This window comes from Humulus lupulus, chromosome X, assembly GCF_963169125.1.
Source record: "Humulus lupulus chromosome X, drHumLupu1.1, whole genome shotgun sequence".
NCBI classification, from domain to species: Eukaryota; Viridiplantae; Streptophyta; class Magnoliopsida; order Rosales; family Cannabaceae; genus Humulus; species Humulus lupulus.
This window is the reverse complement of record NC_084802.1, coordinates 55,157,476-55,184,847: the sequence shown is the minus strand read 5'-3', so window position 1 is coordinate 55,184,847 and position 27,372 is coordinate 55,157,476. Positions and strand designations below refer to the sequence as shown.

Below are 27,372 nucleotides of genomic sequence, written 5' to 3'. Positions count from 1 at the left end.
TATATAGATTAGTTTATATATTTTCTATAAGTTCTACTTTATTAATTATTTAGTTTTAATATTTTTAGTAAAATTTTCTTTATATTTTGTTAAATTTTAATTCTTTTTAAAAAATTTGGGTTTAATAGTTTGAATATGTATATATATATATTGATAACTTTTTCATTTATTTTTTGTTTATTTGTATATTTGAATAGGTTTTTTGTTGATGAATTTTTTGGTGAGATCAAGCTTTGGAGGATTTTATTTTGGAGGTAATAATATTTTTGACCTTAATATATAATTAAGATATTGAACTTAGTGGAATGTAGGAATTATAAAATAGTGGAGATAGGTTCTGGGACTGTGTGATGCGATGATATAAGGCTGGAATTATGCATGTTTGATTGATTAATTGGTTTGTTGTGTTTATGTGATGAATATAGATTCATTTGAATTCGGGAAATGTGATAGAAATAGGGGAAAGGCTGCCCAATTTTTTTTTAGATTTAGTAATACGAGAATTATGTATTTTTGATTGATATGTTGAATACTTTTGTGTATATTATGTGTTGTATACATGTATATTTTAAAATTTGGGAAATGTGATAGAAATAAGGGAAATGTTGCCCAAATTTTTTTGGACATATTGTTTCCTTTGTTTACTTGTCAATTAGGTAATTCATGAACCTAATTGTTAAGGTTTGTTGCTTTGTTTATTTGATTTTTTTTTTTTTTTTTTTTTGTGTGTGAAGTTTGAAAATAAATAGAGACTAGAAGTCAGCGAATAGGTTATCAGTGAAATATAGGAATGGAGTTGATTTTTTCTTGCAATTTTGTGCAAGGAATACTCAATCTCCTAATATCATTCCTTGTCCTTGTGTTAAGTGTGGTAACATTGTCAAGATGACAATTGTTAAAATAAAAGATCACTTATTTAGGAACGGAATAGACCAAAGTTATAAAGTGTGGTTTTTGCACGAAGAAAGAATGAAAGTCACTGATGAGGGACCATTTAAGAATAATAAGTATTTTTGATGTGGATAATGAAGTTGATGATATTGCATAATTGATTGATGATGCACAATATGAATCCAGTTAAATTTCAGTCCATCTTAGAAGATGCTGAAAAACTCATTTTGCCTAATTGTAAAAGGTTCACAAAATTGTCAACACTACTTAGGTTGTATAACTTAAAAGCCAAACATGGGTGGAGTGATAAGGGAATGACAGATTTGTTATCATTTTTAGGAGATTTATTACCATAAGGTAATGAAATGTCGTCTTCATTTTATGAGGCAAAGAAGACGTTGCGTTCGTTAGGCATGCAATATGAAAAAATACATGCTTGTCCTAACGAATGCATCTTATATCGAAAAAGATTTGTTGATGTAATTTCATGTCCGACATGTGGCGAGTCTAGATGGCAAATGAATTAGAAAATGTGTCCCTGCAAAGGTTTTATAGTATCTATCACCAATACCTCGTTTGGTTTCGGTTGTACCGAAATGATGATCATGCTAAAAATTTAATTTGGCATACCAAAGATAAATTAAAGGATGGTAAGCTAAGAAATGGCGTCAATCTGAAGAAAGGGCACGTCAACAGGAGGAAAAGTTACCAATTGATGGTGTATATTCAATCTCAACAGAACAGTGCATTTGGATCATCAAATGCATCTGGTTCGGGTGTTAGAGGAGCCTCAAACACACCACATGCACCATATACCCCTCCACCACCGACACAGGCACAATATGCTCATCGACCACCCTCACAGGAACCATATTCCCCGCCACCACCATAGTCAAAATTTCATGATGAGGTAATATTTTCTTATCAACTCATTACTGCATATATATTGGATAAGGTAAAAATAAATTAGTTTTTCTAAAAGGCTGACTTTGATTATTTTGTAATGTCATAGATGAATTGCAAGTTGTTTCTTGGTTCGACACAAAATATAGTTGCAGAGGGGAAACTTTTAAGTACTCGTTGCACAAAAATACATAGCGTTCAACTGCCTCCAGAAAATTATCGTGTGAGAGTTGAGGTAGCCATACAAGAGAACACTAGTTTACCGCATTCGCTTACAATGGAATGTTATACCTTGGTTGGTCAAGCAGTCGGGTACGATGTTGGATGGCCACAACATTGGGTCCTTACTAATCAACAAATTAAAGAGTCACTTGCGCCCTCTACTCAACAACCAAGACAATCAAGGCAAAGAATAGAGGCATTGACACAGGAGCCTATAGAAGTGTCTATGACAAAAATGTTGAAATGTTTGTTGAAGTTTATTGATCGGTGGAAAAGTGACCACGTGGTAGAAATTCTGATTGTAGAAAGGGTATTTGGATTCTCAAATGATGATCAGTTATTGAAAGAGGATATCCTCCATTTTGCAGCTATGAGATGATTGGACAAACTGAGCTGACATTATATATGAGGTACAATGGTATTTATAAATTTATAGTTTAATTAGTGTAACTTGAAACTTATTAGTTTATTGACTTTTTTATATGCAGGATGCTCGATGATTTAGTGCAAACGAAGGGGTTGAACCACATGTACATTTTCATGCATCCTGCTTTAGTGTCCACTGATGGAGGAACCAATGAAACACGAGCTAAAAATCTCTTCGAACGATTTCTGCAGATGGAACTAGAGACTCAATTTTTAATTTTTCCATGGAATAACAAGTAAGTCATCTTAATTTTATATCCATATACTTTTTTATTGATAAATATCTTACAAAAAAATATTTTTGGTTGTAGCTTTCACTGGATGTAGTATTGATTCAGCCACACATTCATTCGGTGGCATTTTTGGATCCTGTAAATTCATATTTCCGTCCGGAAATCAAGGAAATAATTATCATGTAAGCTATATATATTACTTAATCAATTTACGATTTCATCCGGACTCACATCTGGATAAATATTAATATTTTGTGCAGGGCATTAGATCAATATGATACACACTGAAGACAAAAAAAGTCTATTAAACTAAAAGTTTATGTTCCTAAAGTAAGTAAATTATTATTTATCTTATTAAAGTTTTGGATATATTTTTATTATAATAACTTGCCAAATATGATACTTACATTTGTATATCTATGATGTAATAGTGTCGAAACCAAACTGGGCCTACTGAGTGTGGCTATTATATTATGAATTTTGCTAGAGATTTGATTTCACAGCCTAGACCGAATACCTACTTGAAAAATGAGGTATTATTTACTCTTTGAATTTTATTTAAACTATTGCTTATGATTTTATTTGGATGAATTAATTCTAACTTATTATTTTAAATATTTCTTAAATAGTTTAAGAGTACATCACCATATATGGCTGACGAAATCAATGAGATACGGGATGAGTGGACTGAATCAATTTTGGCGTATCTCAGTTAGCAAATTAGCAAGTTTGGTGAGGAAACTTTAGTTTGAGCGTTTAATGCTTAGAATTTTAGAATGCAATAGTAATAACTACATACAATGATTAACTTTGAAATCTGAATTAATTTTGTAGATTTTAATCACAAATGTTAACTATACAAATGTTTACACTGTTGTTTTTCTATTCCTGCGGCTGTTTTTTTTTTTTCTTTTATCAAATAGGCCAGAGGAATTGGCATAAACATTTGCAGTCTTCCTGGTTCAAACATTATATGGAAGTTCCTAACTGACACAAAAAATCACGATTTTAGCTTTTGTGTCAGTGGAGCATTAATGCAAATAAGCCTGACATTAGCATCAGTGGGGCACTGATGCAAACCTGACATTTGAGTCAGTGTAGCACTAATGCAAATGTCTGACATTAGCGTCAGTGGAGATGCAAACCTAGCATTTGTGTCAGTGCTACACTGACTCAAATGCCTGACATTTGCGTCAGTGCCCCACTGATTCAAATGCTAGGTTTGCATCAGTGCTCCATTGACGCTAATGTCGGGTTGGTTTGAGTCATAGGAGTTCGCGTCACTTTTAAAACTGACGCAAAAAGTCAATTGTGGTAGTTGGGAACTGACTCAAATGGCATTTTTTTGTAGTAGTGTCGCCAACATTTGTTTCTATTTGTCAATCCTAATGTTGTAGCCATTGCAACAACTAGGTTAGAAGATCGTGTTGCATATTTGTACAAGCGAATGAATAACTTAGTTTTAGAAAATCAATATATGGTTGTTCCTTGGAACCATAGGTAAGCTTAATTTTATTAAAATTTGATATTGACATTGTGATATTGTGTTTGATCTAATTAATCTTGTTTTTCGTATATATAGTGAGCAATGGATGTTTGTATTGTTGGTGCCTAAAGCGTATTACATTTGTTTTATTATGGATCCGGTTAATACACCCCTTGAGAATCGCCCACAAATTCAAGAGACAATTATTAGCACTTATGATCACTACTTAAGATCTAAGAACTTACAAGTCCCACCTAAATCCACTATTCGGCAACCCAAAGTATGTACTTGCAACTTTAAATTCAATTTCAATGGTTTAAAATTTAAAATTTTATGAAATTATTTAATTCAATCATTTCATTTTTTATTAGTGTCCACAACAAAAGGGCAATGTGAAATGTGGATTCTTCATAATGAGAATGATGAAGGATTTGATTCAAGTTTCAGACCGTAAAAGTTATTTGAAGGAGTAAATAAATGTTCAAAGATTATAATTATATTAAAAATATAAAACTAGTAACAATTAATAATTAATTTCACTAATGTATTTTCATTTTATTTGTTGTAGCTCAACAAACGCAGATATATTAAAGAACAACTTAATGAGATAAAACAAGAACACGCACAGGATATTAGTTCAAAATTATTGATTGTATACTGTTTCATATTAATGAAAAAAATTAATTTTAGAAATTGTATATATTTATATTAATTAAAATATATATTAGATAATTTAAATACCAATATATATATGATTCACGTACTATATAAAAAAAAAAACAATTCACGTCTATTTTAAAGAGACAAAAAATGTGGTCCCAACACACTCTAATGACATGTTATAAGGGTCTTGAAAATAGTATAATTCACGTCCTTTTAAAAAAGACATGAAATGTGGTCCAGGCATATTTTTCACGACCCATAAAAAAGGTCTTGAAATGTTATACCACTTTTCTTTAATTCAAGTTTTTTGTAGTAGTGTTATAGTTAATTATTGTTATTTTAAAATATATATATATATTAAGATGATCTGAATTATATTTTTACTAAAATTCGTAAAAATATCTTAAATTGATATCTTATTCAAAACATTAAATACTATAAGGTGGTATTAAAATAAATAACAAGGTACTATTAATATATATGATACTAAAAATGTAAAAATTAAGCAAGAAGTACTAAAATTTATATTAGTTAAATAATAAAGTACTAAATTATTTCTACAAGAAGCATGGTACTAAAATTGATATTCCCATAATTTTATCATGTCATATTCAATCCAGAGGTAAAATTTTATATTAAATTTATTTGATAAATAGCTTCTCTCATTCTTCCCAACCTCAAAAGAACTTTTAGACTCAAAAAGTAAAAAAAAAAATAAATAATTGCTTTTAAAATTTTGCCAACCAAGCCCTTTATTATTCAAACCACTGTATATATAATATATATAATTGAATTAATTAATAAAAATATATCAAGAAATTATTTTATAAAAATTAAGACCTCTACAAATTACATGAACCCATTTTCTCCTAGCTATGAGAGCTCTTGCATGTGTCATTATTGCATTGGTGTCGGATAAACTAAAATATTAAAATGAATTAATGTACTCCACATTTTCGTTTCATTCGATAGTATTCTACAAAACTGATACACCAACAAATATCACAACACTTCGCAAAGAGAGTAGTTCACTCCAAAACGACAGAAATGCTCATTTTATATATAAATATATGTACTTTGTACTAAAAAAAATTCCAAGTGTTATTACTTAAAACTAATAAACCCAAACATACTACTAGTAATAAAAGTCGAAGCACCCAAAAAAAGAAACAAGAAATACAACCAAAATAATCAGTTTCCTCACACCAAAATCACTGTAGCCATCTTTCATGAATAGGTCAGGTGAAGTCGTTGAGCAAGGTAATAGACATGCCAAGAAAGCGACATTAGGCATAGGATGTTAAGAAATGATGAAGTCGTGTTTAGCGTCTTTAGCATCGTATTCAATGTCGTGAGTTGATTCCGAACAGCCGCCTCCTGCTCTCGCGTTTCGGTTGCCTCCGCCGCCAGTGCAGGGCGAGTCGCTGATGACATTGGCGAGTGGTCAGTGGTCGTTAGCTCTTCCCTTCCTCTTCCTTCTTCTTTCTCCACCTTCATCCTCTCAAACATTACCTTCAAACAATATTGTAAGCAACCATAATCAATGAATTGACTTTTCAAACTGATCACTTCATCGAAAGGAAATGGTTATTTATTACAAATATCTTATTACCAACTCTCCCTCCTGGGCCAGCTGGCAGACAAGACTCATACTTTCCATGGAGTACAGTAAAAATTGTTATTAAGAATTGGCATATAAATGTAAATATATATTGATAGGTTTCTACATCCAAGTCTCTCTAAACACTATTCCCTTTGAAGTTCATCACGCACAAAAAAAAAATTAAGGAAAAATATTTAAAATGGGGTCAAATGGGTCATAAAATATAGCGAAAAACAAGGTTATGTGAACAAATATAGAATTGACAATGGCTTGCTTATATATATGATTTATTTAAACTGAAGAATTGCTTCAAAAATCTATTTATCCTAGTCATAGAGTTTGCAATAACATTTTTATAAGATTTAAGCTATAAAATGAATTTCAATAATAACATTTTATTATGTACTATATGCCTTTCACTTAAAAAAGAAATGACTGCAAAGATTGTTGTTACCTTAGTGGCCTTGGGTTCCAAGTAGAGCATATTAATCAAAGTCAAAGACAAGGAACCCAAAAGATTATAGAATTGAAATTTCTCGAACTCGCTGGTGAAGGACCGCCCTCTACGGCTAACCACGAAACCAAGCAACGCTGTCCCAATACTACATGCTATAGTCCTGAAATAAACCGGGTAAAGCTTACTCTGAACCACGCCAAACTGCTGCATAGGCAAGGTTCTAGCCAACACGTGGCTTGATATGAACGTTACCCACACGCAAGTCCCGTACGCGATCGCGAATCCAATCAAATACATCATTCCTGGAATCGGACTCAACGCCTTGGAAGTGGCAAGGCCACTAAAGAAAGCTGCTTTCTTCGCTACGTGCTTCCGCACATATCCAAAAAATCCAGTAACGTTCTTCGCCACGTCGATGCCGATCGTTTTCGCCAACTCCTTGGTGCCCTTAAAAGCTGCCTTCGTCGTTTGGACCGATTCTTTTCCCTTTTCTTCCACTTCATGGGCCACGTGTCGTACGTTTGCTTTAGTCTTGTCGTATGCTTCTTCGGCAGCCTCTTCGACTTTATGAGCCTTATTTACTACGGCTTCCTTGCTTTTCACCGCGGCCCTTTCAAGTCTTTGAGCCGCTAGAATTTTCATATCGATGTCATCGTGGGCTAACCCAAGGGTCTTGTCAATGGCGACTGCGATTTTATGCTTGCATTTCCCGTAAGCGTCACAAACGAGTTCTTTTGATGTTCGCGGATGATGATCAACGTTGGCTCCTTGTTGGCCTAGGTTTGGGATAACGTTAGAAGAAGCTTCTTTAAACTTATCCTTGGAATTTTCGAGAAAAGTCCTCTTTGAGGTCGGCTCTGCGAAGTCGTAGCGGGTGGCTTCGTCTTCTGGTGAGATTGAGACCTTGGTTTTAGGATGCCTTTCTTCGTCGTACTCTACTACCACAACTCGGTGGCCTTCTTTGACAATAACTTGATGATCATCATTGGTTATGTGGTCATTTGGGGTATTTTCGGTTGGGGCCGGAGACCAAACTCCGGCCGTGGCAAGTGAAGTTAGAACAAGGGAAAGGGCAACCAAGTTTATCATATCCTTCCTTCTTGGTTTTCTTAGTTCTCGGTTTTTGTCACTTAGGTAAGACAAGCTGAAGGTGAAATATAATACAATCGTTTAACAGTACCGACGATGTCGAGAGAGGTTGGAACTTGACACGTAGCATGAAGCAGCTGAGCCAAGTGACACGACTGCAATCTGCATGGTAACATTCTGTGACGCGTCAGTAAATGAGGAAGTAACTATTTGAGTCTTCGCCTTGTCACTCGCGTCTCGGTAATCGTTCGGTGCATTGTTATCTGTTTACTTTGTTTCTACGACTGGGACTGGGCGGACCCACTGAGGTAACAAGTATTTTCTTATTGTTCGAGACAGTAGCTAGAGTAGAAAAATAACAGTGCACCAAAAAAACACAAATATTGTAACTTGTATATCAATATATTACAATGTGTAAATACAGATGTGTAGTTTTTTCGAGTATGATAATTTTTCAATGTGGCGAGTATATAATGCACAAATCATGTTAATTACTTATTAAAAGTGATATATAATGTTATATTATTTATAATAATATAATTTTAGATTAAATAAATGTAATAAAATTAGTTTATCAGTATTTTTAATATAATTTGAGAATTATAAATAAATGTAACAAATATATACGTCTAAATTTCTAACAATCTTTTGGGAGTTACATATCTTATAAATCAATAACTATTAATGTGTAATTTTCAAATTTAATTTCATGAGCTATTGTGTTGAATAGTTGTTGGAGATTTGATTTTAACTGCGATTAGTTATGTGGAAGTTACAAAATCAAAAGGAAAAGAGTTGGGAGGATTTTGTGGCAAAGTACAAAAATTGGGAGGTTACAAGTGCTCCAAGTCGCGGTCTAGAACAGCCGAAATCTCATTTTTGCATTTTCAACACTTTGAATGTTTAGAACACTTCAAGTAACTTCCAAATCTTCCCTTAAATTTCATTAACACCCAATTTAACATTGATAACTGCCAATAAGTTGGTGAAATTTGATTTTCAAATGGTGTCTCAAAACTCTATAAATAAAGACTATTTGGCCATTTGTAAATAGAATTTTTCCATACATTTTAGCACTTATTGGCTAGAAAAAACAAGATTTCATAATTTGAGAGAGTTATTTCCTAAACTTTGAGAGTCTCTTAGTATTAAGAGAATAAAGGAAAATAAGTTTTTGGACAAAAGTTTCGAACATTGTTCAAATCGAAAATATTCACACTACTCTTCACTTTGGTGGTGTGAGTGAGGGTTTATTTTCTTCCTTCATCATTATTTATATTTTGTTTATTTGTAGATCATTGTCTTGAGTTGGATTCTCTCTTCTTCTACTTTATCTACATTTATTTATATTCTTTATCAATGTTATTGTCCAATTGTATTCTTGTCATACTAACTTTAAACATGTATAGATGTTTTTTTTTTCATAAACTTTCTCCAAAGAATATATGGAGGTCATGATCAAATAATTTATATACTTTTAGTTATTAAAAAAATTTAATATATTTACAAATTTAAAAAAATAATTAAAAAATGCAACTCTTCATATTCCATAGCTTTTAGAGATTAAAATTAAATATTTAATTCAAAATAAATTGTAACTAATTTAATAAGGCATCCTTTGATATTATCTCTTATGGTAACTAATGAATAATTAATAAATATTCAACCAATGAAATGAGTTCATTAATTAAGAGAATAATATTTATTATAAATATATTTATTACCATTTTAAAAATATTAATATTCAAGTATTTCCAAAAAAAAAGGTAATCATAACTAATTTAAAAGCAATTTCGAAATTAATGTATGGCATTAGAATTAACATTTAATTTTATAAATATATTTATTAATATGATATTTAAAAAATAAAACTCTTCATATTCCATAGCTTTTAGAGATTAAAATTGAATATTTAATTTAAAATAAATTGTAACTAATTTAATAAGGTATCTTTTGATACTATCTCTTAACATAACTAATGAAAAATTAATAAATATTCAACCAACAAAATGAGTTGGGTAATCACTACAAAAAAAAAAACATTATGGATAACTCTGAAAAAGTGCTATAAAAAATAGTTTATAACATTTTACTAAATGTTAACATAGCTCATGTTATTAAAAGTGTGGACATTTTTATAATAATTTTTAAGTATTATCAATAGTGTTACAATTAACTATTTCATAACAATTTTTCTTTGTTATAAAATACATACAATATCTATTTATCAAGCTTATAAATATTTTTTCAAAAGTCAAACATTATGCTTATTTCATGATACTAAAGTGTTATAAAAGATGTTATTATAGATTCTTTTATAACATTTTGCACATGTTATATTATATTAGTGATAACTTTTTGTTATAGTTGTTATTTTTTAAAATATATATTTTTATTTATATTATATTTTAATAAAATTTATTTTTGGTACCTTGATAACAATATAATAAAAAAAGAATTAGATTTACAAAAATGTCAATATCATAACACAGTCCAAATACATGTTTCACTTAAGAAGCGAATTACTTTAAAAAAAAAAAAGTAGAGTTTAGAGAATCAAAGTCATCAAAATAAAATTATAGCTAAAAACTTTTGCTAAAATTTAAAAAAACTTCCATGTTTCACTTAAAAAGCGAACAACGAACCAATATCACCAATAGCCATGGATAACGTTCGTCTTTGCTCTTCATCTCCTATGACTTCGGCGACATCGATATCGTCCGTTATAGTTTTGGAGTCGCTATATTGGTCGTCCTCAGGAGTCAATCAGATACACTTGGTCATCCACAAAATCCTTAGACCTTAAGACTCTAATGCGGCATCCACCGAGAATAGCTTTGCAGGTACCCGTGATGGTCGTGAAGTGAGAGCCATTGAATCAAAACCCTCTACCAGTGAAATCAACAATACAAATCAAATTACCCAAACATAATCGAAAGAACGGGAGAGAGAGAGAGAAAGAGTTCACACAGGCAATACCGTAAAGGTTTGGAAGAGCGGTGGAATATTTGAGAAAGCTTTGGACATTCCTGTCAATAAAACTGCCATTAGAACTACAAAGAGCCCTAGCAAAGAGAGACATTGATTAACACCCAAACGTGACTTCCATTTAGCGGTAGTCGTAGTATAAATCGGGCGGTCGATTCCACGAGGAGGCAAATAAATAAAGTTAATCAATAAATAAAGTTTAGAGATAAATAATGTGAGGAAAATAGAACAAGTGATATTTTTGTTGTTTTTGAAATTTAAAGATTAGAAATAAAGATAGAATAAAGTGTGATGTAACAATAGGTAACAAGTAAGAAGGATCAAGAGTCACCAATATGCATACTTATTTATTTGGATATTTGATTTATAAAAATTACACAAATGAGAAGTTCACATCCCAACTATTCATTTGGAAGATTTAACATTGAAGCACACATATGTTTTACAAAAATGTATTCAAGTGATTATTATTATTTACCATGGAAATATGAGATAAATCTTATGAGAAATCTAAAAATGACATTATATCATTGGCAATAATGCAATAAGAGATTGGATATAAAACCTAACACAAATATTACTTTTACTATTTATAAAATACATAGAAAGAGCATGACTAATTCTATATAGATTTAGCAAAAGTAAATATATATATGAATGAGATGGAGAAAATGATAAAGATATTATCTATATTATTTTCACTAATTTGATAATACATAGAAAGTGCATGACAAAATCTATATACAATTAGTAAACATAAATATAGATAACAAGATAAAGAAGTAGAGATGAAAGAAAATACATTACTAAAATATATAAACTTTAAGCACATGGTGAATCAAAAATATCAAACAAAGTCATAGTGCATATAAGATCATCCTAATCTTCCTAAGAAGGTTAGCCTATTATGCTAGACATTCTCATGAAATTCTAGAAATAAAATATGAGAAATGAGACTAAAATTTGGTAGAGTTTTGCTTCCTAAAATTACATAGAAAATATGAAGAAAGAGTCATTGTTTATAGAGGGAGAAAATGATTAAAAAGAAATTAAACAACAAAATGGGGTTTACAAAATAAATCTGAAATATTGATAATAAAATATGATTTTGAAAAATCAAATCTTATTATAAATATTACCCTAGTTATTTTGGTGTATGGTCAATATACTCTTTTTCTAAAGCACCAAAAAAGATGAGCTTTAAAACTTAAAATTGCAATTTTGCAAGGCCCAAGGTGCATGAAAGGTTCGGCTGGAATGACTATTGTAGCTGGAAATTTGACCCAGGGGTAGCCAATGGGAGTGCGCCATGTGGCACTGGATAAAGGAGAAGAAAGGCTGAGGCGAGTTGGGCCACTGGGGTGTTCGGCCTTTGTTGGGCCGCTGGATGCTGAAGGAGATGGCTTGGACTCGAGCTGGGCCTTTGGATGAAGCATTGGATGATGGAGAGTTTAGTTGGCTTTGGGAGTGACTGCTGGGCTTCGGATGAAGCATTGGCTGATGGAGAGTTGATGCTGTTGGGCTCTTTGGGCCGAAGGTCACCAGATGAGGCCGCTGGAGGAAGCTGCGGAGTTGACCGGGTCAACGGCTGGAGCAAGGGACCCGAGAGGTTGAAGTGCTGAGAGGGAGTGAGGTGCCGGGCTGCTGAGGAGTGAGGGAAAAGGAGGCTAGGCCTGAGATATTATTTGGGCTTCCCTCTTTCAAAAATACCACAATTCGTTTTCTTTCTTCAATTTTATTTATTTCTATTTTTCTTTGTTTCCAAGTGCCAAAAATACCAATTAAACCCTACAAAATAAAACAAACTAAATTAAAATTAAATATTTTCATTTATAAATTTAATCATATTAATTCAATGAAAATATTAATTAAAACTTAAATTTATTTTGACTATTAAAATCAATAAATGTGTATTTGTGGGCACTAATCACAACCCCCAACTAGCTTATTGCTAGTCCCTAGCAATTCAAGCGGATAAAAATTATTACCAAGATGAATTAGTGAACCAAATTATACAAAATCATTTAACAAAATGTTTAGTGAGAATTTAGAAAATGCAATTTAAAACTATCAAAGTTGTAATTCAAGAGTTTTGTGTGTACACCAAATCATATCATTCTTTCCAAAATTTACAACACAAACAATATTGAAAAATCACCAAAGAATAAAGTCTCAACTCCAAATTCTCACAAAGGTATTAAAAGTATTTTTATGGGAGATGGTTGACACTCTTGGAGTTGGAAATTTATCAATTAACACTCAAAAATTGATGTTATCGTTTTAGGACAAACAATGTTAACGAATATTGATCAAAAGATAGGTTAATCAATTAGTTGGAATCTAAATGACATAAGAACCTTCGAAATTTTACAAAATGATATTGAGAGCCAAAATAAAGAACAATACAAAATTAGGTAAAAAAATACACAAACTTTTTTTTCTTTTTCTTTTCTGTTTTTGATGACATAAATTGAAAACAAATGTAATAATGTTGATTTTTTATTTTTTATTTTTTTTTCAACAAAACTACAAAAGATGAAGATGAAAAATGTTGCTCTTGTTCTCTTTTTTTTTTCATTTTATTTGTTTTTATATTTTTTTTTTCTTTTTTTTATAATTTTTTTTCTTTTCTTCTTCTTTTTTTTTATCATTTTTTTTAACAAGAGACAACATAGGAATAAAATTACAATAAAATACAACAAAGGCTCTTTAAAACAAAAATTATCCATTTAATAAATGTCATCTTTTAAATTCTAAAAATTAATTTTACCAACTCAAATGATCCATAGAAGTTTTCAAAGTTGTTTTCTCATTCTCATATCTCACAAAAATTAAAAGCTTTAAACTTTAGGATTTTTCTCAATTGAATGTGTGAATTTTTTGCAATGTTGATTGTGCATGAAATTACTCTAAAAAAAATTACTTCCTAATAGTAAAAATAACAAAAACTATCTCACCAAGATTTTGAATTTTGCAAAAATTTAACTCAAAATTTCAAAATGGTAATTAAAATATATTTCAATGCATGAATATGCATACTACCCCCAACTTTAAATGAGACATTGTCATCAATGTCTAACGTTAAGCTCATTGTGCGAGAAAAAGTGAATATGATAACCAACAACAAAACCCCAAAAAGTAAAAATCGCAACATAAAATAAAGATACAAATTAAAATAAAACACACTAAAAAGAAAGATAAAACTTGATCAGTCTTTGGTAGACAAAAGCATCGCTCTCAGGTAAGTCTACCAACTGCATATTTGCGTGCTATCCTGTATCAAAAATGAATTTTCTTTTATCCTGCGTCTCAAAAATCAAAGCGTTAGTAACATTTTCAGGATAAAGAAAATGTTTGGTATCAAAATCGTGGAGGAAATTGGGTGAATGTTTCATTGCAAATATGTTTAGGATTTCCTCAACGATTAAATCTATCACATCAGTATAATAGCTTCCATTTTTCTTTGGAGTAGTTGGAAGAATGTCTGTATGGGAAAGAGTTTCACTCCAAATAGGAATAACATCATCCTCATCGGGTGTAGAACTGAGAGGAGGGGATGTTGTTATAGCCTCAGGTTGGGCGAGAATTGACTGAAATTATGTGAAATAATAGCGTTGGTCAATTCTGAAAGTTGAGTACTAGTTTCCCTAAAATCTTCCACAAATTGTCTATTGAATTCTCTTTGCTCCTCTATAAATATGTGTAAAGTGTCCTCTAAGGAATTCGTATTAGTGCAGACATTATCTGGATGTTCATGTGGGAAGTTAGGAAAATTTTGCTCAAAATTCATGTGAGGCGGTGCATGGTAGTTGTACTCAGGCTTCCAACCATGGCCGGCCCTGGGCATAGGCGGGCTAGGCCCATGCCTAGGGCCCACCCCTACCCAAGGCCCATTTTTTAAAATTACTAAATATTAGTTTAATTTTATTTAAAATTACATATACAAAAGGGCCCATTTTTTTCAAATTTATTAAAACCGTCTTAGGCCCACTTTTTTGCCGGCCCTGCTTCCAACTAAAATCTACTGGGTTGGTCCACCTAGAATTATGATTCCTATGGTCGACTCTTGCAAAGTTACAATAACGTTCATCATAATCTACCTCGGGAACCTCGTAATTTTCTCTTTCAAACTTAGTTTCTAAGACATCAAGTTCTCGGTATTCTCTTACACTAAGTTTGCATGCACTCCTAAAACGACTAGTACCCTCAGTAGCACCAGAATTATAGTTGTTTCTAACTGAAGGATAATACATCGAAAAATACAACTCGAAACATTTCTTCTCTTCATCATTCATTTTTTTTTAAATTTTGTTTTTATGATTTTTTTTTTTTTTTGTACTTGTTCCCAGGTCGATTTGAGGTTTTTAGAACGGTCCCACTTAAAACCCACACTTTATCTAGAACTCCCCGAGGTTGCTAGATAATTGTAGAGGGGTCACAATTCATAAAAACGATCATCTTACAACCAATACTTACTAGAACTCCCCAAGGTTACTAAGTAAGCATGGATGGAACTTTTACTCAAATTGGCCTTTAAGCAAAAATTGCTTATGTTAACAAAAAAAAGCTTTGTTTTTATTATTATATTTTATGATTTGTTTTTTTTTTTGTTTTTCAAGATTTAAAACCTAAAAATTAAAAAAAAAACTAATAACAAAAATAAATAAATAAAAATAATAAAATAAAGATACAAATCTAACAATAGAAAATAACACAAAAAAAATATTTAAACAAAAGAAATATTTTACCAACAAAACTAAACTAACCAAATATAAGCAACCAATAAACTAAGGAACCAATAATTAAAATAAAAAAAGAAATAAATTAAAACTAAACTAACAAATAGTTAAGCAACCAATTTATATATTTTTTTTTTTGTTTCAAGTTTTTTTTTTATTATTTTTTTTTACTACAATAAAAAAAATAGAATAAAATAAGATACCAAAAATAAATTTAAAAAAAAAAAGAAACTATATACACACACAAGTTTTTTTGTTAATTTTTGTTTTCAACAATAATAAAAAAAATAGAGAAAGAAAAATAACAACAAAATAAGTTACAAGAAAAAAACTAAATAAAATAAAGTAAAATAAGCTACAAGAACAAAGACTAAATAAACACACAACAAATTTTTTTTTTTGTACAAGAAGCTTAAATTAACAAGGAAAGAGAGCACCAAAAAGAAATAAAAAAATAAGTTACCAAAATTAAATTAACAAGAAAAAAACTAAATAAACCACAACAAGCTTTTTTTTTTTTTACAACAAAAATAAATAAAAAGAGAAAGAAAACCAACAAAAGAAAAATAATAACAAAATAAACTAAGAATAAAACTAACAAATCCTAAAAAATAAATGATAGCAATTTTTTTCTTTTTGTACAACAATGACAAAAAAAAAAATGACAAACTAACTAAAACGGAACAATAAAAGAAAATGATAGTGATTTTTTTTTTACTTTTTTTAAAAGGTAATTAAGACAAATCTAAAAAAAACCCTAGAGAAATATACACAAAAAGAATATTATAGAATTACTTACCTCTTTTACAAAATTTATTAAAAAACTTTTTTTTTTCACTATTACCTCCCCAGTAACGGCACCACAATTTGTTTAACGCCCAAACGTGACTTCCATTTAGCGATAATCGTAGTATAAATCAGGCGGTCGATTCCACAAGGAGGCAAATAAATAAAGTTAATTAATAAATAAAATTTAGAGATAAATAATGTGAGGAAAATAGAACAAGTGATATTTTTGTTGTTTTTTAAATTTATAGATTAGAAATAAAAATAGAATAAAGTGTGTTGTAACAATAGGTAACAAGTAAGAAGGATCAAGAGTCACCAATATGCATACTTATTTATTTGGATCTTTGATTCATAAAAATTACACAAATGAGAAGTTCACATCCCAACTATTCATTTGAAAGATTTAACATTGAAGCACACATATATTTTACAAAAATGTATTCAAGTGATTATTATTATTTACCATGGAAATATGAGATAAATCTTATGAGAAATCTAAAAATGACATTATACCATTGACAATAATGCAATAAGAGATTGGACATAAAACCTAACACAAATATTACTTTTACTATTTATAAAATACATAGAAAGAGCATGACTAATTCTATATAGATTTAGCAAAAGTAAATATATACGAATGAGATGGAGAAAATGATAAAAATATTATCTATATTATTTTCACTAATTTGATAATACATAGAAAGTGCATGATAAAATTTATATATTATTAGTAAACATAAGTATAGATAACAAGATAAAGAAGTAGAGATGAAAGAAAATACATCACTAAAATATATAAACTTTAAGCACATGGTGAATCAAAAATACCAAACAAAGTCATAGTGCATATAAGATCATCCTAACCTTCCTAAGAAGGTTAGCCTATTATGCTAGACATTCTCATGAAATTCTAGAAATAAAATATGAGAAATGAGACTAAAATTTGGTAGAGTTTTGCTTCCTAAAATTACATAGAAAATATGAAGAAAGAGTCCTTATTTATGAAGGGAGAAAATGACTAAAAAGAAATTAAACAACAAAATAGGGTTTACAAAATAAATCTGAAATATTAATAATAAAATATGATTTTGAAAAATCAAATCTTATTATAAATATTACCCTATTTATTTTGGTGTATGGTCAATATATTTTTTTTCTAAAGCACCAAAAAAGATGAGCTTTAAAGCTCAAAATGACAATTTTGCAAGGCCCAAGGTGCAAGAAAGGTTGGGCTGGAATGACTATTGCAGCTGGAAATTTGACCAAGGGCAGCCAATGGGAGTGCGCCATGTGGCGCTGGCTAAAGGAGAAGAAAGGCTGAGGCGAGTTAGGCCACTGGGGTGTTCGGCCTTTGTTGGGCCGCTGGATGCTAAAGGAGATGGCTTGGACTCGAGCTGGGCCTTCGGATGAAGCATTGGCTAATGGAGAGTTGAGTTGGCTTTGGGCATGACTGCTGGGCTTCGGATGAAGCATTGGCTAATGGAGAGTTGATGATGTTGGGCTCTTTGGGCCGAAGGTCACCCGATGAGGTCGCTGGAGGAAGCTGCGGAGTTGACCGGGTCAATGGCTGGAGCAACGGACCCGAGAGGTTGAAGTGCTAAGAGGGAGTGAGGTGCTGGGCTGCTGAGGAGTGAGGGAAAAGGAGGTTGGGCCTGAGATATTATTTGGGCTTCCCTCTTTCAAAAATACCACAATTCCTTTTCTTTCTTTAATTTTATTTATTTATTTTTTTCTTTGTTGCCAAGTGCCAAAAATACCAATTAAATCTTACAAAATAAATCAAACTAAATTAAAATTAAATATTTTCATTTATAAATTTAATCATATTAATTCGATGAAAATATTAATTAAAACTTAATTTATTTTGACTATTAAAATCAATAAATGTGTAGTTTTTGGCACTAATCAGACATCAAGGAGAAGAGAGCAACTCTAGGGCCAAGAGAGAATGTGCGAAGAAAATGAAAGGCACCTCATGGGCCCAAAATCCAACATAAATAAAACCAATATCAGAGAGTAACTCTAATTTTATTCACCAGATATAATATGCAATAAAATCTGAAGATAAGAAGCAAGCAACTCAAGTTTCAGAGCAACGGGATAACTAGTTTTGAAGGGACCAAGCAGTCAATTGGTCTCAAATATTATCTAAACAAGTTACAGCAAAAATAATAAAAAATCAAAATCCAATGATAACTACTAGAGTCTAATAAGAGTAAATAAAATATATCATGAATTCCACAATGCAACTTGATCTAATATGATATATTATATACAGAAATATAAAATGTACTTTTAACGAATTGAGTATTAAAACTTATTACACTTAGTCATCCTCTTCATACTGCAAAACAAAAGGTTAGTCAAAGTCCATTACACCACTCCATTATAATTATCCAATAACTTAACAATGCCAATCTATAGTAGTGTTTTAGTAGTAGACAGATTATTACAATTTTATTCCAATATAATAATTAGTCAACAACATAGAATGCTTCTTTATTCTCACAGTACTTAAACAAATAGTGTTACAAACTAAAATGTATTAGAATCCTACCAAGAAGATACAGGCAACTATTTTTTATTTCTAAAGAAAAGAAAAAGTGAAGACAACGAGAGATAAACTTACAATTATTACTGCTAATACAACAACAATAGTTCTTACCCTATCTACAAGGCTTGTGACATACAGAGTAAGCACAACTTTTATGCTTTTTTCCTCTTGCATGATGATCGTATAACAGAACAATACGTAGCCCATATTATATTATAATATGAATTAAATGATATACAACTAAGAAATTGTGGAGAACCCAAATGTAGAAAGAAAATAATATATCATAAAAATTATACCTTGGACTGGGGAACTCGTTTATGATTTTCCTCTTCTTTTCCATTGAATTCATTTTCTAAGTGACTTGCTCACCACTTTCCATCTTATGCACAACAGTGGATGACTCTGTGCTCTATTTTTTGGTCAACCGAAACAAAGCAAAACATGTTATCCTTGTGTCATTCAATAAGTAATTTTTTCAAACACCCTGAGCGCAATAGAAATGTAAATTATTGAGCAGAATAGGTGAGGTGAAACCAAATGAATCTTCTCACAATTGTTTAGAAAAACTAAGCAAGATATAAACTACTAAATTTATTAAACTCTAAGAGAGTTTCTAAATCTGAGATTAATAAAATTTATTTGTGTGTGGATTTTTATGTAAGAAATTTAATCTCAAGTAAAATAAATCCAATGGAGATTAAGAATAAGATTAATATCTAACGAACACTCACCTTCACCAAGAGAGACATAGTTGGTTACCACGAACTACAGAATAAATGATCTCACAGCAATATCAAACAAAAGAGATGTAGAGACCACTATGCATTTGGAAACAAAAACAACAAACAGAGATAGAGATGTATAAGTTATAGAGAAACATGATTCTCAAAATCTACCATCCGTATGATTCTCAAACTATATATATGTTCTGCTTGTGTACAATCAAAGATTGTTGCCAATACTGGAAAGTTCAAAAGACTTTCAATCCTGAATTAAAAATACTAAAATATAAATTTTGGAGAAATCTAAAAACTATAACATTCAATCAATAGAAGACATAAGAGGAACCAAATCAAAAGTCAAAAAAATTCAGGACTCACTTCTATAGGAGAGACTTCGCCAGAGAGTTGACTGGAGCAAAAAGAACGCCGGGCTAGGTTGCTTGTGCCAAAGCTTCCCATCAAGAATTTATGAGAGTCATTGAGAAAGAATGATGAACGATTCAATCAAATCACTGGGGAGATGAAGAGAAATCAAAGGAAGAAAGAGATCGAGGGTTTAGGAGATACCGAAAGAGTGAGCGAAGAGAGAGAGAAATGATGTAAAATGAGTCCAATATGTGCAGTATATGTTTTATTCGGGCCCTAATACTCAACATTCCATTGAAAGCCCAATGTACGGTATTAGTTTAAGGAAATTTTTTAAAAATATCACTTATACTATACTACCAAAATATAGAAATTATATATATATATATTTTTTAATTTGTATGGAAAAATTTATTAAAAAAAATTAAACTATGGAAAATATAATTAGTAGTTAACTAAAATATGAAAATGCTACATTTTTTTTTATCATAAGTATGTTTTTTTTTATTTTGAAAGTGATTTTATTTTATTTTTTTAATTTTTAATTTTTTCCTTCATTTTTTTAGTTTTTTTTTTAATTTTTTTTTCCTTATTTATTTTTTCTTTTATTTTTTCCGTTTTTCTTTTTTTTTTTCTACCAATTTTTTCCTTCATCTCTTTTTTCTTTCCATTCTTCCATTATTCTTCTTCTTCTTTTTTTTCATTTTTATTCGTTTATCTATTTTTTTTTCTTTCATTTGTATTGTTTTTTTTTTTGTTCATATTTTTTCAGTTTTCTTTTTTTTTTTTTCATTTTTTTCATTCTATTTTTTCTTTATTTTTGTATTTATTATTTTCTCCATCCATTTTTTTTTCACACTGTTGACCCAAGATTTGGCCAACTGACACGGAGTCAGAATATGCTTGATATGAATGAAAGAGATGAGAAGAACGTAACGACAAAAGTAAATAAGACACAGTATTTTATAGTGGTTCGGCCCCAGAATCTGGTAATGACCTACGTCCACTTAGACTGATATTGATATAAAAATGAGATGAGTGATCAAAGAACTAGGGTTCAATGAGTTTCACTGATCTCTGAAGAACAATACAATATTCCTAGGAGAATTACTATAGTCTCAAATGATTCAAAATCCAAGAAAAAATCAATCTCCTCTCCCTTGAGCTATCTCTTGCTATTTATAGGCTCAAGGGGGATTACAAAAGATTGTTACAAATATTCTTTCCTGAATAATCGGATACTCAGGAGATTGTGTGAGATAAATTCGGGATTCATAAAGATCTTCCCATTAATGTCGCCTTGTACACGGAACTATCGACCAGACTGGTCGCAGGTAAGACAGGCTTGCACTGCTTCTAATGTGTCCTCTGGTCAATACTCTAGCAGAACGTTTCCAGGTGTCAGCCACGTGTCCAGGGATCACTTGCCACGTCACCAATGCTAATTTTATGGATAAGCCCCCAAGTTTATTTATCACGAGCAGTAAATAAACTTTTGAACGAACGACTCTTCGGTAACCCCGCTTGACGTGTCAGAACCCTTCGTGTGTTCTTGAAAAAAGCAACCTACCTCTGTCCAATCACGTCCTTTCGGTTCCCTAGAAAAGATTTCGACGGCCATCCCGCTTCCCCATACTTTGAAAAAGGGAAACGAATGATTATATTTTTTACTACCAGAGACAAACTTATATAAGACCTTCGAAGCCTTTATTTTCTTTTTACGCACGCCATCGTCTCCACAAGAAAAACTAAAATCCAGAGCCCTTAACGTTCCTGAAGATCGTTCTGTTTGCACTTTCAGGACCCCATTCGAGAGCTTCTTGATTTCTGAAGACCCTTCTTCCATCTTCACGATCACCTTTCTTGGTAAGTTTTCAAGTTCCCACGCTTCTAATTTTTTGTGATGCATGCTTCTGACTGTGTACTGTTTGAGTTTATCTGCTTCTGGTTTGAGACGCTTGTAGACAGAATATTTTGTAAGCGAAATAGGGTTACGAGTTAGTTTAAAATCCGGGATCATGCTTTTTAGGACGTAAAATCGAAGTAAAAATTCGATCTTTAGGCTAGTTGAAAAATAAATTTTTCCCGCCCCAAGGGGAGTTGAAAAAGCTTTTCCAGAAAAACTTTTTACTTTCACCCTTTGATCATTTTTTCAAACTGTTCGTGTAGAAAAGTTTAGCCTTTTGTTAGAATGTTGTTGTATAAAAACTTAATTTTTATACTTGACCAGCGTTATTCTAAAAAGCTTTTAAAAGTTTTCTATCCTCACCTCCCCATTCTTCTGTATGCAGACTTTAATGCCAGATTTGTGGGGAGGTGAAAGGCCTATTGACGACGACCTTCTCGCCCAACTGCTCGAGGGAGAAGAACAACCAGCTGACCGTGTCCACGAGATCCCTTTCTCGCGATCTTCTTCCAGACCCCATCCTTCTCCTTCAATGGCCCGTTCCAAATCTTCAGGAAAGAAAAGACCCGAGTCTGAAAACAACCCAAATTCTCCTGCCCGGCTTGATTCGCAGGCAAGGGCTCCCTCGACCAGTGGTCGGGAAAATCTTGTTCCTGACCCTAATATCCAAATTAGGGCCAGCCCTCGCCATCAGAACTTGCCTGATGTCGAGTGGTATACTTCCCCAACCAGTTCAGTAACTCTTCGAATGGTTGCTAACTGCTTCAGGAAATTCCCTCTCACAGGGGTTTCCATTATACGTCCTATTGAAGACCAGAGGGCTAACCTCCCCGGAGGTGCAAACAGCGCCTGGTCTCGGTATCATATTGAGGCGGGAGCTTATCTCCCTCTTCATCCCTTTTTTGTGGGGGTGGCCAATTATTTTGGTGTTGCCCCCTTCCAAATAACTCCAAACGGATATAGGATGCTGGCCGCACTCTATATCCTGTATAAACTTAAGAAATGGCCAGAACCCTCGCCCCGCGAGGTCAACTATCTTTTTGACCTTAAGTCTAACCCGCAACACAACGGGACGGGTTTCTTTCATTTCTGCCACCAAGAGACCAACCGAACGTTCCTGAGTGACACCACCCATATATCAAACGTGGGGCATTATCATAAGGAGTACTTCTTTACTCCGGATGTAATCAGCAACAATTTGGCCTTCGCACGAGGAGGTAAGCGCCGCTTCTGACTGGTCGATACTTTTACTTAAGGTGTCTCCTTTCGTTTTTCTCAAACTGTAATCTGCTTTTCAGGCCCTTGGTTACGCCCGACCCCAACACCAGCCATGGTGTTGAGGTCTATTACTCTGGCCAGGATGTCCGACGCAGCAAAAAGCGTCAAGACCTTGGTGACTGAAGAAAACTTGAGGCTGTCTGGCCTCCTGGCTCCTCGCCATGAAACTAGAGGGTCCGTGGTGGACGAAGCCACTGCCGAGGGGGTTCCCGAGCAGCAACCTCCTGTGTCTCCTCGAAGGAGGAGGCCAACGGGGGTTACAATCAGGGAGCCCATGGGCAATCCTTCTGCAGAAAGATCTTCTACTCCCCAAGGCAAGGGGAAACAAAAGGCCAAAGAGCCTATTGTGGACTTGGGAGAATCCTCTGATGATAACGGTAAAGTCATTTCGCTTTTAAATGGTTTGCCAATTCCCTGTCATCTATTTGACGGGGAGGGTAACTTTACATATGCTCCAAACTTAGGGCCAGACTTCTTCATGCCAGATAATGAGTATATGACTAATAGATTCAATAGTGTAACGACCAATAGTTGTAGCTCGGGTATTCACTTTGTTGCCTTTCTTCTGTTGCATATAATATATTTTCATCTGCCTCTTATTCTTATCAGCTTCCTGTGTTTACTTGCACGTAGATATGGCCACTCCCAATATCTTTGACATGTACCAGGCCGAGGAGGAAGAGGAGGTTCCCCAACTCCAGCGGAGATCCAAGAGGAGAACTGGCGAATCCAGCCGAGACCCTCCAGCCAAGAAGGGTCGAACAGAAGACCTTCCCAAGGACGCGCCAACTGGGCAGACTCCTGAGCCAACTGGGCAGACTCATCCACCAGCTCCTACTGAGAATCAGACTCCTCCTGCTCTACCAAATCCTCCGGCTGCGCCCCCTAGAGAGGAAATTACTCGTGAAGAAGCTCTCGGGTCCAAACTCATGAGTCGGGCCCTTCGATCAGCCAGGGATCGCCTTGACCGCATTGGTAAAGGTGACCGTGTCAAAGATGCAATGGTCGAGGTTGAAAACATGGGGGCTGACCAGGTTCTGAACAGGGCCCTGAATGAAATCTCCAGTGTGAGTACTTCTTCACTTTTTAAACCTTAGTCTTTTACTCTTCACAGCAGGCTCTAACTTTTTCCTTTGTTCACAGGCCTTACTGTCTGCTATCACTGCTCGCACTCGTATCCAGGCTTCCATCGAGCAGGCCAAGGCAAAGGCCACTGAGAGGCATCAAGTGAAGGCAGCTGAGGAGCTTTCGGCTGCAGAGGCCAGGCACGCCAAGGAGTTGGAGGCACTGGCTTGAGAGAGGGATGCTGCGGTGACCAGACTGTCAGAGGCTGAAGCCGCAAAAGATGCCGCGGTGAAGTTGAGGCAGCAGTATCGAGAGTCCAATCAAACCCATCTTAGCGAGATCAAGCATTTGGGAGAGACACTCAAGTCCAAGGACCAGGCCATTGTCACTCTTGAAGGCAAGGTGAAGCAGCTGGAGCTTGACAACTCCAAAAACCTTGAAAAGTACAAGAGGACGACACTCCGATGTTTCTACAACTTCTGGAAACACAACCAGGGTGCCGACTTTAGCTATCTTTCGGAGGAAGTCAGGACTGCTGAGTTGGCTCGCTGCTCCTCTCAACTAGCCGAAGAGGAGGCAAGACTGAGGATCCCTGCTTCTCCAAGCATCGTTGGTGTAGAAGAAGAAGAAGTTGTCGAGGACGCAACCAACCAGGATGCTGCCCAGGACCCTTCGGCCCCAAATGCCTCTTGAACTTTCCCATTTATTTTTTCTCTCTTTTTGGCCACACGACCTACGGGTCGTGATGTAAAGACAATCATTTCTTTTTACACTTTGCTGCACGGGCAGCAAATCTTTTTTCTTTTACATGAACAGTTACATCCAAGCAGCGATGCTTGCGGTATAAAAGCTTATATCTTGATGCTATAATATCTTTATTTATTATAACATTTGTCCATATGACCGAACTTAGCATAGTACTTTGGCATGATTTCACAAAACATAAATTTTGAAAAATACTCTAAGTACTGTAGCATGCTTTCATTCATTTTGTTCATGTGTTTACATACCTTGCGAGTATGCTTTGCTATCGATGTGCCTTATATGCCCCCCAAGTGATCGAGGAGCTTTAGGTCCTTGGTCACTTGCCTTGACCATTGCCTATTTGAACATTCCTGTTCGTATGAAAATTGATACTTTGTAATACAGCAAAACAACACATGTAATGAACAAATACTTGTAAATGTAAATTCACAATGGTTGGCAAGAATGACTGGCTGTGCACAGTCCCTTATAATCTCGTATTAAAAATGGACTAAACATGTATTTACGAGTGATTCTATAATAGAACCTTACATATACGAGCAGTTAGCCATACAACGTGGCTAACCCTCTTTGCAAAACTTGTAAAAATTAAAAAAATTAATACAAGCCAGTCCTTTAAAAAGGGTTGTTTACTGATAATACTTGCGCAGGTGTTCTCCATTCCAATAGCGTGGAACGAGATCTCCGTTTAAGCGTGCAAGTTTGTAGGTACCTAGAGGAAGGACGTCTTCAACTTGGTAAGGTCTTTCCCAATTGGGTCCGAGCACTCCAGCGGTAGGGTCGCGGGTATTTAAGAAAACTCGTCGTAGCACCAAATCTCCGACGTTGAATTTTCTTTCTTTAACTTTGGAGTTAAAGTACCAGGCGACTTTTTGCTGGTATGCAGCAACTCGGAGTTGAGATTTCTCTCGTATCTCATCGATTGAGTCTAGGGACTCCATCATTAGCTGGCTATTCTGATATCTGGTCGTAAGTTAAGCGCTGATGTGAGGGGGGATCTAACTCAACAGGCAACATAGCCTCATACCCATAGGCTAAGGAAAATGGAGTATGTCCTGTCGTTGTTCGGTGAGACGTTCTATACGACCAGAGGACTTCAGGCAGCTATTCTGGCCATGCTCCTTTAGCTTCTTCTAGTCTTTTCTTCAGGGTGTCCTTAAGAGTCTTGTTAACAGCTTCGACCTGCCCATTTGCTTGGGGGTGTGCAACTGAAGAAAAGCTTTTGATAACTCCATGCCTCTCGCAAAAATTGGTGAATAAGTCGCTGTCAAATTGGGTCCCGTTGTCTGAAACTATCTTCCTGGGAAAACCATATCTGCATACAATGTTCTTGATGACGAAATCAAGAACTTTCTTGGTCGTGATGGTTGCGAGTGGTTCAGCTTCGGCCCATTTGGTGAAGTAATCAACTGCCACAACTGCGTATTTACTCCGCCTTTCCCTGTAGGCAGGGATCCAATCAAATCTATCCCCCATACTGCAAAAGGCCACGGGCTCTGCATCTGCTTCAATTCGTTTGGAGCTGCTCGTGGAATCTTGGAGAACCTTTGACATTTATCACATCTTCGTACATACTCCATCGAATCCTCGTTCATTGTTGGCCAAAAGTAGCCTTGCCTTAGAATCTTTTTTGCCAAACTCTGCCCCCCAGCGTGATCTCCGCAGAAACCTTCATGCACCTCATTCATGAGCTCCTTAGCCTTTTCTGGTGTAACGCACCTGAGTAGTGGCATCGAGTATCCTCTTTGGTACATAACACCATCGACCAGTATGTACCTAGCAGCCCGTCTTTGTAGAGTTCTGGCTTTGTTCCTATCTATTGGCAGCGCACCATTTGTCAGATACTCCAAGTAAGGCGCCATCCACGTATCCTCCATTCGAATCTCCATACTGGACTCAGTTGCTTGTATGCTAGGCTTACTCAGTCTTTCAACTGGCACAATGTTCAAAGTGTCAGCATCCTTCGCGCTCGCGAGTTTGGCCAAGGCGTCCGCGTTTGAATTCTGATCTCGCGGGATCTGCTGGAGGGTGTACTTCGTGAACTGGGCTAGCAGGTCCTTTGTTTTATTTTAAGTAGGCTACCATTTTCAAACCTCGCGCTTGATATTCTCCTAGGACCTGATTTACCACCAGCTGCGAATCACTGTAGATATCAAGCGTCTTTATGCTCTTATCCTTTGCCATTCTCAATCCAGCGAGGAGTGCTTCGTATTCTGCTTCA

At 34.0% G+C, this 27,372-nt stretch overlaps 1 protein-coding gene and 1 long non-coding RNA gene across 2 annotated transcripts; both read right to left on the bottom strand.

The window, feature by feature from the left end:
* Nucleotides 1–5,766: 5,766 nt before the first annotated feature.
* LOC133803995 (uncharacterized) lies at nt 5,767–8,262 on the bottom strand. Its single transcript, XM_062242132.1, has 2 exons — nt 6,882–8,262; nt 5,767–6,336 (listed from the first exon to the last, which is right to left on the bottom strand). The coding sequence occupies exons 1-2, from the start codon at nt 7,971–7,973 to the stop codon at nt 6,052–6,054; spliced, it is 1,377 nt and encodes a 458-aa protein (XP_062098116.1). The 5' UTR covers nt 7,974–8,262; the 3' UTR covers nt 5,767–6,051.
* A 10,224-nt stretch (nt 8,263–18,486) lies between these two features.
* LOC133804068 (uncharacterized) lies at nt 18,487–20,425 on the bottom strand. The gene is made up of 2 exons (XR_009878285.1): nt 20,150–20,425; nt 18,487–19,458 (listed from the first exon to the last, which is right to left on the bottom strand). It is a non-coding gene; the product is annotated as an uncharacterized LOC133804068 (long non-coding RNA).
* Nucleotides 20,426–27,372: the final 6,947 nt, after the last annotated feature.

What these genes read in the sequence shown, in the direction of transcription:
- LOC133803995 (XM_062242132.1), bottom strand. Translation starts at nt 7,973, where the DNA reads ATGATAAACTTGGTTGCCCTTTCCCTTGTTCTAACTTCACTTGCCACG. An exon ending in TGGAACCCAAGGCCACTAAG is followed by an intron (nt 6,337 to 6,881) that starts GTAACAACAATC and finishes TATTGTTTGAAG; the next exon opens with GTAATGTTTGAGAGGATGAA.